The sequence below is a fragment of the Lacerta agilis genome, chromosome 11 (genome assembly GCF_009819535.1).
Source record: "Lacerta agilis isolate rLacAgi1 chromosome 11, rLacAgi1.pri, whole genome shotgun sequence".
NCBI lineage: Eukaryota > Metazoa > Chordata > Lepidosauria > Squamata > Lacertidae > Lacerta > Lacerta agilis.
In genome coordinates, this window is record NC_046322.1 from 26,140,097 (window position 1) to 26,154,693 (window position 14,597).

Here is a 14,597-nt window from a genome sequence, read left to right on the forward strand (position 1 = left end):
TTTGCAGAAACTGAATTTGCAGCTTTTCTCCCCTCTAGGAAATTCAAATGAAAAGAACTGCTATTGAAGCATTTAATGAAACCATAAAAATATTTGAAGAGCAGTGCCAAACACAGGAAAGATACAGCAAAGAATATATTGAAAAGTTCAAACGGGAAGGAAATGAGAAAGAAATACAAAGGTTGGTAGCAGTGTCTAAGATTTTTATATTTAAACTGCCCTAAAGGATTTCCCTTAGAAGCTGCAAGCCTGAGCAGTGCATTAAGAATCTATCTAGAATCAAACATGCCTCATTTTCCCCTCCAGAATTATGCATAACTATGAAAAGCTGAAATCTCGAATCAGTGAAATTGTGGACAGTCGGCATAGACTGGAGGAGGATTTGAAGAAGCAAGCTGCTGAATACAGGGAGATAGACAAACGCATGAACAGCATTAAACCAGACCTTATACAGCTCAGAAAGACCAGAGATCAGTACTTGATGTAAGTGCCTATGAATTGCCAGATTTTTAAGTGTACTACTTCAATCTGAGTCCATATTTAATGCGTATTACCATGACTAACTGTGCCTTCAAATTTACTTTTCAGGTGGCTGACTCAGAAGGGAGTTCGGCAAAAGAAACTGAATGAATGGCTTGGCAATGAAAATACAGAAGAGTAAGCATCCAAAGTCATTTTGAGCACTTGTATTGTTGTTGTTGTTCAGTCATTCAGTCGTGTCCGACTCTTTGTGACCCCATGGACCAGAGCACGCCAGGCACCCATATCCTCCACTGCCTCCCACAGTTTGGCCAATACACCATTTAAATGATGGCTCTATACATTTTCATTGATGGAATATGAATCTTGTAGTGTAGGGACCGTGATACTTGGTCTCTTCAAGAAGGCTAGCTTGGGCATCAATTTTACTTTTTGGGCTAGTGGAGAGCTAAGAGTTGAGTGCTTAGCAATTTCATATTTTGTAAAAGAGGCTAAGGTGTCCGATTCTCCCACAGCCTTGATACCACAAGGTGGTTATCCTTTTGTACATCTTAATCCTAGGAAAGTAGAGGAGATAGTCAACCTTTCATCTAGTTTTCTATCTACACAGAGGTCTGTGGCACCTCCTGTTCTTTTCAATAAAGAGAAGCTCTCAGTTTACTATTACAATTGCAACCACATTATATTATTATTACTATTGAACCCATAATGGTGATTTTGCAGCAGCTGCTAAAGCCTTAGATGTTGGAGCAAGTAAATGAGAAGGCAACAGGGTTTCAACAAACTTTGGGTGCTAGCTCTGTTGGAAAGGTATTCACTATGGTGATGCTGAGCATTCCAGAATGTATTTTCAGTAAACCAGCAAAACAAGGCAGATTCTAAATTCATAGAGGAATGCTTTTAAATAACACCAAGGTGAGATTGGGGAAGAAGCAGCCGGATTTTTTTTACTCCCTGTTTTTTTTTTTTTACTCCCTGCTTTATTTATAAGACACATTTGTGATTATGGATAGCAGTCTGTGTTTTGGGTGAATGCATAGTCTTGTTTTAAAACTAGAGCCATCTTAGCAGACCCAAAGCCAGCTCATGTTGAACTGTTTTGTGCTGGCAGCAGGGCAGCACCATTAGCACTGGCAGTTACCTGAGAACTTCTCAGTCATGTTGGGTTAGGTCCAGGCTTCATTCTCACTGGTGGGGGAAGGGAGATGACTTACCTGTTCACTCCACCTGCCACCATGCAGCCTCCTAGACAGTTGGAAGGAGACTTTCCATCCATGGAAGTCAGTCTGAATCCAACCTGTTAAAAATAATAACTGGGTTGTTAGCATAATATGAAGCTGACAAGAATCCTCTTGATCTCTTTTTGTTGCCACATGGCAAAAGTTGTAGGCAGCAATTTGTACATCCTATAGACTCAGGAAAACAATTCTGTAGTTTGTGTCTTGCAATATTTGGAAGACAGTCATGATGATTAGGAAGTTAATTTCTTCTCATCAAAGCCTGAATCTTGCCCTCATGTATTTGAGAATGCTGATGGGGCCAACTTTTGAAGTCCTGAATTAAATAATTTGGGTGGAAGTGTAATAAATGTATTAAAAGTTAATTTCATCTGGTTCTTAACTATTACATGTTGCTTCTCCTCCCAATAGGCAATATTCTATGGTGGAAGATGATGAGGATTTGCCTCATCATGATGAGCGAACATGGAATGTAGGAAATATCAACAGAGGCCAAGCAGAAAATTTGCTGCGTGGGAAAAGGGATGGCACATTCCTTATTCGGGAAAGTAGCAAGCCGGGTTGCTCTGCGTGCTCTGTTGTGTACGTATCCAAATGTTTTAGCCTATTTCTAAAGCAGTGGGACATGTAACATCCTCAATTCCATTAAAAATTATCCATCTTGCAACATTGGGCAGAATTCAGCATCACACTCTTACAGTTGTTCTGTCAGCATAAGCAATGACTTCTTGCCAGATGGAACAAGCTCTCCTACCCCTGTGTGCTTTTCTGGGCGATCTCCCAACCTCTCCAGAGCCAATTGGGCAGGGGGGAGGAGAGGGGGGGAACCCTCGCTGTTCTAGTGGGACTTGCATTTGAATCTGACTAATAATGTTTGAGGTATCTGGGATAGCTCAGTTGGTAGAGCATGAGACTCTTACTCTCAGGGTTGTGGGTTTGAGCCCCTTCTTGGGCAAACAATTCGTGAACCTCATTATCCCTTCCAGTTCTATGAGGATATTGTCCTGAATCGTAACATTTTAATATTAATCAGTTACCAACATTTGTGGGTCTTTTGTGCCCACCTATGTGCTGTCCTCCCTACCTAATCTCTCTTAGTTACAGTATATTCTTATCTGCTCTGCTGGTGGAGAAGACCCCAACAGCCAGTGTAATTTGGCCATGCTCCCCTCACAATCCCATACTTGTTTGCTTGAGTAGGGATGTTTTTTAAATGCTCATTCTGCCAACCCAATATGTTCGGCACTTTTAGGCCTAGCTTCCCTTCTGAGTAAAGGCCGGTTGTTGACATAAAGATGTGCAATTAATGACTTGAACATGAATTAAAGTAAAAACGTTCAAACTTTATTCAGTGATACAAAATGTTTTTGAATAATAGTGTCATCCTATACATGTTTACTTTGAGGTAAGCTCCGTTGAATTCAGTGGGACTTCCAGGGGTGTATGTATAGGATTGCAGACAAAGTTCAAGAAATATTCTGAGAGATGTTGGAATTATTTCAGAGAAAATGGGAACTTTAGGTTATCTATATGTGGAGCTACAAAATCCAAAAAAATATTATTACTTAAAGGCGAGTGAAGCAGTGGGAGTAATTTTAGGTTATATAGTAATAATGGAATAAAGGATTTTTTTATTTTCTCATTTTAAGGATAACTTAAAATAAGAAGGATGTATCTTCGGCAACCTAAAAAAAGTCTTTCTCTCTTCTTTTAGTGTGGATGGTGAAGTGAAGCATTGTGTTATCAACGAAACACCCACTGGGTTTGGATTTGCAGAGCCATATAACTTGTACAACTCGCTGAAAGAACTGGTGCTACATTATCAACACACATCGCTGGTGCAACACAATGACTCTCTCAATGTCACACTAGCCTATCCAGTATATGCACAGCAGAGGCGATGAAGATGTTAATAATACTCTGGGGTTTGTCTCTTTCTATTGAAACACCCACAAAGATCATTCAACAATCTTGAGGCCTCTGGGTAGAGAATGCTCTTGAGTTGGAGCTGAAGTGTCAAAGCCATCTGTCTTCAGATGGGACTGAAGCTTTTTCTTCGCAACCGCAGTGGGAGAGAATGCAGTTTTTAAGAGCTGCGAACACACATTTCTAATCTAAAGTGCTTTCTTTTTTAGAGGAGAAAAAAAAAAACTAAGCAGAAGGCAAAACACATCAAAAGAGAAGTGCTATACCTGTCTCCCTGCAGGGACATAGAGGCCTTTAACCATGGTGCTTGTCGGCCACCTCATCAAAGCTTTAAGAGCTCAAATGTTGGAACTCTGAAGACTCCCAAAGTGCAGCAGGGGCTGTGTAAAGTAGCATCAGAATTTCTCCGTTGCGACTTGGGCGATGTGGTTGCGCACAGAGGATGCGGATTGCCAGTTTTGTGGATTGCTGGTTTTCTGGCGAATGATATGTAGCAGAACGGCACTTTCACGTTTTAAGGGACACTTTAGAAGACACTTTAAAACAGACGTGGGTAACATAAGTGCCAGGAAGTGTTTTTGTTTAGACATTTAAATTCCTGTTTTGAGAAGATATTTAAGACTGAATAAAACTGGACTTTTATGGCATACAGTATATATAATATGTACATAGTTCCAGATGACTAAATATCATAGATGGATACTGTCAATACCAAACTCATTCTGTTCACTATTTGTTTCACTGAAAGCTAAATCCTTACACTGCTATGCAATACTTCATTTTCTATAGGCTGTATTTGTTCAAGTGTAACTAGAGGATAAGCTTTTTTATTTTCTTTCCCCCCCCCCCTTTTTTCATCTCAAAATGTTCCCTTAATACATATTTTGGTGTTATTTTTTCAGTTCGTTCATTATTTCCTCGGCCATTTTTAAAAAATTAATGTGCAGGATGTCAGTAAAAGTTGGTTTAAGAATTAAAACTATGAACTATTTTAACAGGGTCCCGTCCCGTCCCCCCGTCCCCCGCCTCACTTTGTATAGAGAATTGGGCTGCTAGCTCAAGGTTAAAATTCAAGATTTCCTTCTTGACTAAATATTTTGTTGGGCAGTGCCTGATAAGCTTCAAAGCTGCTTTATTCAATAAAAGAATATATGAAAATTGCAAAGTATCACTGAGTCCAACAATATTGTTTGAAAAATACCTTCAGATTATGGAATCCCAATATATTTTATTGGGAGAGTTTTAGATTTCTGTGCTGGTTCTGTTTGTATTGGAATGAAGACAAATGTCCATCTTGTTTTGAATGCTGCAGAAAAACAGTCAGAAAACATTGCCTACTAGGGTAGTTAAATCAAGTTGAATCCTGTTGATTGACATGTGAAATTTTGAACAGATCTAGACACTTCATCAAGATATTTTCCATATTGTATGGAAAAATGGTTTTTGGTGGGTGGTTTTTCAACCATGTGTGCATTTGGCTTCCATATTTCATATTTTTGTGAATAACAGAGTATAATAAGGATAACTTTAGGAGGCCCTGGTTCTGTGACACATGTTTCCCACAATTAATCTTTTATTACTTTCATATCTCTATGGAGTAAAACAAAAAACAAATATAGTCATCTGAAAAGGCAAACAATTCAGGTACCAATGGATTAAAAGTAATGAAAGAAACATAAAACCTCATTTTTCTAGTATCTAACCAAATTCTGCATTTCTTGAGCAAAACTTTAAAAATCATAGTTGCATTTTCTGTTTTACAAATTAGTGTTAAGGAACTCTGGAAGTCTTTTTTTGTTTTTGTTTTAGTGAATAAGTGAAAAGAAAATAGATATTGTGGAACTTTTTAATGGTTTTGACCCATTAGGTAATCAGTGCTTCTTAAAACAAAGCACTACAGATTCCTTGCAGATATCTCTTTCTTGTTTGGTAACACTATGAATAAATTAGCTTTGTTCCCTCAGTCCTCCCCCCCCCCCAAGTATCTTTATATTTGATGCTGTGAGGAGTTTGTTTATCACTCGTTGGCTTTGCTTTTCTGAGGAATGCAGTGTGTTTCAGAAAACTTCAGGGTTCGGTTCAAACCCCTTTTAAAGCCAGCTGGGGCTTTGCCAACCTTGAAGAAGGCTTTGGCGGGAGTTTGGGCTGCCCCTGCAAGCTTAAATCCACTTTCACTGGAATAGTCTCATGAGAGTCAATGGAATTACTCCCAAGTTTACTCAGGTGGAAGTGGGCTGAGAGTCACGTTTCATCTCAAGGAGCATTGATCAACAAGAACTGTACCAATTTTAATCAGTTCATTTATTCTTCTCCACTCAACAGTAGTGGGAAGGAAACACATGCATTTTGCTCCAATGATAGTTCTTGGAGGGCAAATTACGACTGGTCACTGAATAGCAAGTAGTTTGCTATTGTAATATGACCCGAATGCACTTTGACAGAGATGGCTGCGCATCTGTAGGCTGGCTGCACCTGACGTATTGTCAAATGGAGAGGTGGCGCTGCGAGCTCTGATCACCTGTTTAGAGGGAAGAGAAAGCTAAGCATAGGTCCATTGGGGCAAAGAAAGGTGATGCCTGGATTCAGTCCTCACACCACCCAAACTAGCCACCCCATTGATCGGCACTGCTCAGTTTGACAGGATTTGCTGTGCACTGTTGCCAATCTTGTTTTGGGAAACCACATGTGCAGCTTTTGGAGCTGGATACAGTATCTCAGCCTTGGAAACTGCATAGCAATACCCTTTTTAGTTTGTGGTCCCCAATCTAGCAGTGGATGCACATGCAAAACGCTGCCTCTGTGCATTGCATCTCCCTCTCTGGTTTAGGATGCAGAGAGACAGAACCAAACTTCTGAGCTACAAAGATAATTAAACTGGGTTTCTAGAATATGAACTGTCCTGTTTATATCCCGATGCACCTAAAATGAATACAGCTACTACAGACAAAACAAGTTATGGATTCCTTAACTTGAGGCTTAGGTTTGTTGTCTCTGATGTTACACGTGTGTGTGTGTGTGTGTGTGTGTGTGTGTGTGGACCACATTCTCACCACAGTTTTCAGCAACTACAGGTGAAACTCAAAAATTAGAATATCGTGGAAAAGTCCATTTATGTAAGCAATTGTTTTCATTAGCTACTGAAGTTTAATATATGAGATAGACTCATGACATGCAAAGCGAGATATGTGAAGCCTTTGTTTGTTATAATTGTGATGATTATGGCATACAGCTGATGAAAACCCCAAAGTTGAAATTGTTAATTTGGGGTTCTCATCAGCTGTATGCCATAATCATCACAATTATAACAAATAAAGGCTTCACATATCTCGCTTTGCATGTCATGAGTCTATCTCATATATTAGTTTCACCTTTTAAGTTGAATTACTGAAGGAAATGAACCTTTCCACAATATTCTAATTTTTCGAATTTCACCTGTATAAGCATGAAGTGAAACTTTACTCCCAAGTTTCCCATGTATTCAAACAACCCGGAAGGAGCAGGCTGGATGGTGTTCTGAGGTGTATTTTAATGTTCAGATTTTATCATTTTGTGTGTCGTTGGCTGCCCTGGAAGTTTTTTTATGCCATTTGGCAGAAGATGCGTTGCAAATAAAACAGAGAAACACTGTTAATTGGAAGTTTGTATAAAGGGGGAGTGCTTGCTTGCTTGTTTTTTTACACGGAGGAAAAATTGAGTCCAGATCACTATTTCCTGTTATAAAAGAGAAATGGAATAAGTCTGCTGTATTCAATCATGGTACTAAACTGAGCATATTTCAACGTCTCTAACTTGTGTTGAAAAAGGAACGCACAACCTTCCCCACCCCACCTGCCCTTCAGACTAGGGAAGAGTGAATGATCTGGGGGCACCCGATTTCAAATTCCAGCAACTTGTTTCAAAGACGGAGCTTGGAAAAGGTCATGTTTCTAGAATTTGTTTTAATGTGTCAAGCCAAATCTTATGTTTCAGTGTCAGCTGTTATGTAGAAAAAGTGGCTTTGTCATGTGATTAACAATGAGCTTTGATGCTTTGGGGAAAGGGGGGTCATTCTGATGTTTTTCATTGAGAAGAACATTGGTTAATTTTAACACAGTGCTTTTTTGCTATGCATGGTATTTGTTTGGGAAAGTGATTCCTAAGGTGGCTTTTGTTCAGGATCGCTTTCAGAATGGGCAGTTTGAAGCAAAATGCCTCCCATGGGACATGGTTTAAAAATGCAATATTCCATTTTTTTAAAAAAAAACAAAACACTTACACACAAAGAAACCCCACAGATCTTTTAAGATCTGCTTTTAAAATGAGCCAGATACAAAATTAGGAAAAGTTACATTACCATTTGTCCCTATGAGACTGCATTAGCTGCCCAACATGCTGCTATTTTTATTCTTGGTTTTTCCCTCCTTAGGAAAAAATAAAATAAGCTCTGTTCTGTTAAATGTCTTTAAAACATTAAAAATTTTGTTGTTTTTAATTTTTGTAAAGGAGGAAGAAACTAAATGGATCACTTTGTACGTTGCCTTTAAAAGGCAAATGCACCTCCTTAAAAGATGCTGGCTTTCTGAAATTGATGGAGCTGTGTCCTGTTTTTAAGTTGCTTTAAAAAAAAAATTGTACTAGATCTTCAGCCAGAATAAAGATTGTTTTGCAACTGCGCTTTATGTGTTGAATCCTCAATGAGGTCATTGTCGCATTGCTGACTCTCTTGTGTGCTTGGTTTCTGATGATCAGCTGGTAGTCTAAAGGATGGTAGCATATGATTTCTCCCCAAGGGATCCCAAGTACAAAGGGAAAAATAAATATTTCAATATTTCAACTTGGTACCCCAGTAGATTAGTAGGTCCTAGTGCATGAGATGGGCATACTTTCCTTTTTATTTGGATGGCAAAAGTATAATATGACCTTCCATGTGGTGCAGGTAACTTGCAACCTACTCACATTTAACTTGTGTGCACTTAGCTTTATGCGCTTGGCAGAGAGTGTGTGTGTGCCGGGGGGGGGGGGGGTTCTGGGGGAAATGGCTTTCGCAATCCCACCAGCAATTGAACCCAACATATTTTTACTATACATGTTTTTGACTTTACGCGCAATCCCCAGAACATAACCCCCACATAAGTTGTGTCGCCTGTATTATAATAAAACTTCATTCACACAAGTGGCTTTTAGGATAAAACAGATTATTAGTGTCACCTCTAGACTTTAGGTGGCATCCAGGGCTTGTGCTTCTCTTTTGAAACATGAACGAGTTCCAAAAGCAGATTATAATATAATAATTTATTATTTATACCCCACCCATCTGGCTGGGTTTCCCCAGCTACTCTTGGCGGCTTCCAACAGAATATTAAAAACACGGTAAAACATTAAACATTAAAAACTTCCCTAAACATGGCTGCCTTCAGATGTCTTCTAAAAGTCCCTTTGCCTGGTTCCCTGTAACCTCACTTCTCACAGTGAGGGAACTGCCAGAAGGCCCTCAGGCGCTGGACCTCAGTGTCTGGGCAGAATGATGCGGGTGGAGACGCTCCTTCAGGTATACTGGGCCGAGTCCGTTTAGGGCTTTAAAGGTCAGGGGGTGAGGGCGGTGCTGTTCTAAGAAATCTCACTGGGCATGCCCAAATCTTTAAACATATATCTTGTGGCTCTCTGTGTCCTGGCCTCTTTTTCACACTTCTCTTTACTTGAGGGCCTAAGGCAGAGGTGTGGAACCTCAGGTCTATGGATCGAATTGATTCTGTGCATCAGGCCATTGTCATTCCCCTTCACCCCCCCCTTTATTTGGCATGACATTGTTTTTAATCTGGACCAACCATGGTTTCATCACTGTGAAACTTCTAAGGGCGATGGATTGTCACCCTCTTGAGAGCTGTTTGAGGGAGGGACAGACACAACAGGCAGCGTTCCCTAGCTTTCATCATCCTCATCCAGAATTGCCAATGCTCAGGCATGATTGCAGTCGTAGTCCAACCACATCTGGAGAACAACACGTTGGGGAAGACTGCTATAGTATGACATGCAAACAAGTCTTATGTGGGAACAGAGCTGGGGTTCAACATGGCACAAAAAATGCTCCCAGCAGTTGACTCAAGTGGGTGAAAGAAGTAGATGGGGGCGGGGGAGCTGCAACTGTAGTAAATATAAGAAATGGAGAGTATCTGCTGATACATTTAGTTAAAGTTAAGCCAAGGTTAAATTGCTGGAAGAGAACATTTGAAAAACTTCGGTCTGCCTTTGCTGTTTGGAAGTGCTGAGTGTCGCTGTCACAATCTGAAAACCTCAGGGTTTCAATCAAATGTGGTTCCAGCACTTCCAAGTACTGGTCCAAAAATCCTGTTGGGCACCGACATCCACTATGGATGTCAAATCTGCTTGAGACACTTTCACACAAGCAGGTCTGTGGGCAATTGGTGTTCCAAATCAGCTTGCTGCTTTTGAAGAGGAATCCATGTTATACATAACTGCTTCTGCTCCACATGGAAATTTGCAAGCTCAGACTTCCTATTTGGATATTGAGAAGTGTGGGGGAAAACATGTGCGAAGGTCCTTGGTGTATCCATGCGTTGGTGCTGCCTGTTACATCTGAAGCATCAAAAATTGTAAAAGGCTATTGGAGATTATTTCCGTCCACTGATAATCCTTGTCTAGGGGGCCACAGGAACAAAGCTCTTCAGATACGAGTTGCTGAAGAAACTCTAGCTAACTGTACACACCCAATTACATTATATTATCCAAGCAAATGACCATGCACATTACGGCAGTGCATAAGCCGGGAGGTTCTCTAATCTTTTGGAGCCAGTGGGCACATCTGGAATTTTGAGGAAAGTGCGAGATGGGCACCAGTCACAAAATGGCTGTTGTGGAGGTGTGATATAACACAGCGTAGCTCCTTCATTTTAAAAGAAACAGGAACACGCCTCCCCTTCAATGGGGCAGCGGGGAACAGATCTACTTCCACCACCTCTGCTCACTCACAGAGAGAAGTTCTTTGTACTTCTGGAGGGTAGGCATCTAATTCTGGCATCCAATGAAGTGTGGGTATGTTCAAAGGGACATGTTCAATGGAGGAGAGGCTAAGCTGGAGCAAATAGGAACTGAGTAGGAAGAGTTAACACTCCCATGTGCACTGGGAATTTTGAGGGGATATTTACTGTGTCCTTCACTGGTGTCATTGGCAGTTCTGGCAGGCAAACTAGTGCCCATGATCTCTGGGTTGGTGACCCCTGCATAGATGTTTCACTAAAAGAATATTCTCTATTACCTTCTGAAAGGACAGGACCTGTCTGTTACTCACAGGAGGAATATCTGGGAATATGGAGTTCTTTTGGTTGTAATGGGCACAGACCAGCATCCAATTTGTCTTTCAGTTTCTATCCCTTTCTCCATCTGAAGTTGGAGAAGGAATATACACACACATGAAAGTCTCTTGTTTGGCGAGTATGAGCTGCTGTTTCCATCATTATCTCTTGCTTTCTGTTCTCTTTAAGACTTAAAATAAAATTGTCAATTCTGCGGCTTCTCGTTCTACCCTTTCTCCAGTTAAACCAATGTAATGCCATTATCAGCATTATTGCTTAAAGTTTAAGTAACAGTACAGATAATGGCATTATCCTGGTTTAAAAGGGAAAGGGGGGAATTGAGAGACTATAGTATTTAGCATTTTATTTGATAATTTATTTCCATCCTACCTTTCTGCCCAGAACTAATCTCTCCGCTTAGATTACTTTGTTAATTAGTCATCCCTTCACTCCAGGGAAAGCTAAGCTTCTTGTGTTTCCACAGCTTTTCGTTTGTTGTCATGTGACTCAGTGCCATGCATTCACCATGCACAGGATTATTTACAGAGCTAATCTCCCTCCCTCTGGGTTTCAGAGCGGCCTTTGGTTCTCTACACATCCAATGGAATTGCCTTCTAAAAAGACAGGGAACCCCTCTGCCTATTTGGATCATATTTATGTTATAGATAGAAATGGGGAACCTGTAGCCATCCAGATGTCGTTGAACTTCCATTAGCCCCAGCCAGCATGGACAAGGGATTGACTATTTTCCAAGTCCTCTAGAATCATAGAATTGGAAGAGACCACAAGGGCCATCCAATCCAACCCCCTGCCAAGCAGGAAACACCATCAAAGCATTCCTGACAGGTGGCTGTCAAGCCTCCGCTTAAAGACCTCCAAAGAAGGAGACTCCACCACACTCCTTGGCAGCAAATTCCACTGCCGAACAGCTCTTACTGTCAGGAAGTTCTTCCTAATGTTTAGGTGGAATCTTCTTTCTTGTAGTTTGAATCCATTGCCCCATGTCCCCTTCTCTGGAGCAGCAGAAAACAACCTTTCTCCCTCCTCTATATGACATCCTTTTATATATTTGAACATGGCTATCATATCACCCCTTAACCTTCTCTTCTCCAGGCTAAACATACCCAGCTCCCTAAGCCGTTCCTCATAAGGCATCGTTTCCAGGCCTTTGACCATTTGGTTGCCCTCCTCTGGACACGTTCCAGCTTGTCAGTATCCTTCTTGAACTGTGGTGGCCCAGAACTGGACACAGTATTCCAGGTGAGGTCTGACCAGAGAGGAATACAGTGGTACTATTACTTCCCTTGATCTAGTTGCTATACTCCTATTGATGCAAGCCATCAATATGCATGGCTTTTTTCGTTGCTGCATCACACTGTTGACTCATGTCAAGTTTATGGTCTACCAAGACTCCTAATCCTTTTCACATGTACTGCTCTCAAGCCAGGTGTCACCCATCCTGTATTTGTGCCTTTCGGGTTTTTTTTGCCCAAGTGTAGTACTTATATTTCTCCCTGTTAAAATTCATCTTGTTTGCTTTGGCCCAGTTCTCTATTATGTTAAGGTCATTTGAAGTGTGATCCTGTCCTCTGGGGTATTAGCCACCCCTCCCAATTTGGTGTCATCTGCAAGCTTGATCAGGATGCCCTCCAGCCCATCATCCAAGTCCATTGATGAAGATGTTGAATAAGACTGGGCCCAACACAGAACCCCATGGCACCCCAGTAGTCACTTCTCTCCAGGATGAAGAGGAGTCGTTACCCTTTGGGTTCGGTCCAGTCAGCCAGTTACAAACCCACTGAATGAAAACAGCTTAATTTGCCAGGCCTGATTCCAAAGTGAGCTGGTGAAGTTCACTTTAACTAACATGACCTCACATTGTACACAACTGACCCATGTGCCTCTCTTTAAACCTGCTCAATGGATAGAGGTGCATGCTTTGCATCTATAAAGTACTTGGTGCAACTAGGAACTCTAGTTAGGTATCAGGGCAACTGGAGACCTTGGAGACAAAATGGAGCTAAAATAACCAGTGGATGAAATGGCTCTGCTGCATCAGCCTCTTTGTTCATAGCAGATAAACTGTAGCAAGTTGTCTAACTGGTGATAGCTCAGTCAGTAGGGCATGAGACTCTTAATCTCAGGTTGTGGGTTTGAGCCCCATGTTCGGTAAAAAATTCCAGCATTGCTAGCTGACCCTTGTTGTCCCTTCCACTTGACAATTCTATTATTCTATGACCATACAAATGCTAAATAAAAGAAGGAGGAATAAGGACCCATAATGGGGAATTAGGATGATGGATGGACTTCCAACTAGACCAATTGTTAAAAAATGTGTGCCTCTTTAATTAGGTGTTGTATGCCCACTCACAGTGGGTGGTCTTTAACTGGCAGTTTGGCAGTCGATAGCAGATGGTGCAAAACATGCCATCTGGACACACCCTCATTCATGTTTTCTTGTTCAGCAGCTGAGTCTGAGATAATGATTTACTTAAAGACCACCCGGCATGAGTTGGTAGCTGAGCACCGATTTGAACCCAGGTTTCAGGCTTGATTTGTAATCTATTGATCTAAATCAAACCATTGCTCCCCTAAAGATTTGAAATGTATGCAGTGTATTCTGTATATGAGCAGCTTAGACTTATAGCTGTAGACAAATCTGCAAGGGCATTAGGAAGGCTATGGAGACACAACTGGGACAAAGCTATTAGAATGAAAACAGCTGTTGATACCCTGGGAAAGGATAATGCATGCAGGAAAAATTTGAACTTTCCAAAGCTCTTGGAAGTCTATAACATTTGAATCCTAGGATTACTTGAACCATCCAGGGAAGATCCTCAGAATGTGTTAATTGTTTGTCATTGTGATGTGCTAGGCAACCTACGATGAAACCCAAATGGTTCCTAAGAACCTCAAGGACCATATATTTCGGAGACATGAATGGAATGGCTGGGTTCGTTTAGAAAAAGAAGAAGAAGCTGTAATCATATTATATCTGGATGCGATCCATAAGGACTTGAAACAGATACAAGTCTGGTAGGAATGTCTATTATTATTGTTTGTACTGTGATAGCAGCTACAACAGTTTTGGACATATCCGGCCCCGCCTCCCCCAGTAACTCTCCTCCTGTACATGAACAGACGCACACACAGACACACACCAGACTTACCCAGATATATAATCACACCCAAGAGGCACAGAAATGGGCAGAAGCTGAGCCGCCACATGCTTAGTGTCTGAGCGTACATTAAACTGCCATATAGTCCTCTTGCTGGAATGTGCAATGCATTTGCAGCTACACGCACACAGATCTGGTAACAATACTGAGGTCAACAAGGAGGGGAAATGTACAAGTTGCTTTGCTATTACCTTTGGCCACATATACATTCATTTCAAATAAACAACGCTAAAGCATTAAAATAGGCACCACCACAAAATTATTTAACACAGTGTTATATATTCTGAGTCAACAATCCAGCTGAATTGGGTCTGCATAGATAAGACAATATAAAGTTACCTATCAAGCGGTGAATATTAGTTCATTTGCTGCTGTGCTTTCAGATATGCGATCTTCTTCAATAGCATAGATGTCCTGTACTTCCAAACTCTCCAACATCTGAGTACAGGTGGAACCTAGTTGTAAACTGTACCATATCAATTCTA

At 41.0% G+C, this 14,597-nt stretch overlaps 1 protein-coding gene across 4 annotated transcripts in view; it reads left to right on the forward strand.

Moving 5' to 3' along the window:
• The window catches only part of PIK3R1 (phosphoinositide-3-kinase regulatory subunit 1), a 60,137-nt gene extending 55,325 nt beyond the window's left edge, over positions 1-4,812 (forward strand). For 3 of the 4 annotated variants that reach the window (XM_033164578.1, XM_033164579.1, XM_033164581.1), the window contains 5 exons: positions 39-181; positions 307-483; positions 589-657; positions 2,130-2,300; positions 3,433-4,812. In XM_033164578.1, coding sequence (XP_033020469.1) covers positions 39-181; positions 307-483; positions 589-657; positions 2,130-2,300; positions 3,433-3,622 — 750 coding nt within the window. In that variant the 3' untranslated portion in view covers positions 3,623-4,812. The remainder of the gene's footprint in view (positions 1-38; positions 182-306; positions 484-588; positions 658-2,129; positions 2,301-3,432) is intronic. The other variant, XM_033164580.1, reaches the window with a different exon arrangement.
• The last annotated feature ends 9,785 nt before the right edge of the window (positions 4,813-14,597 follow it).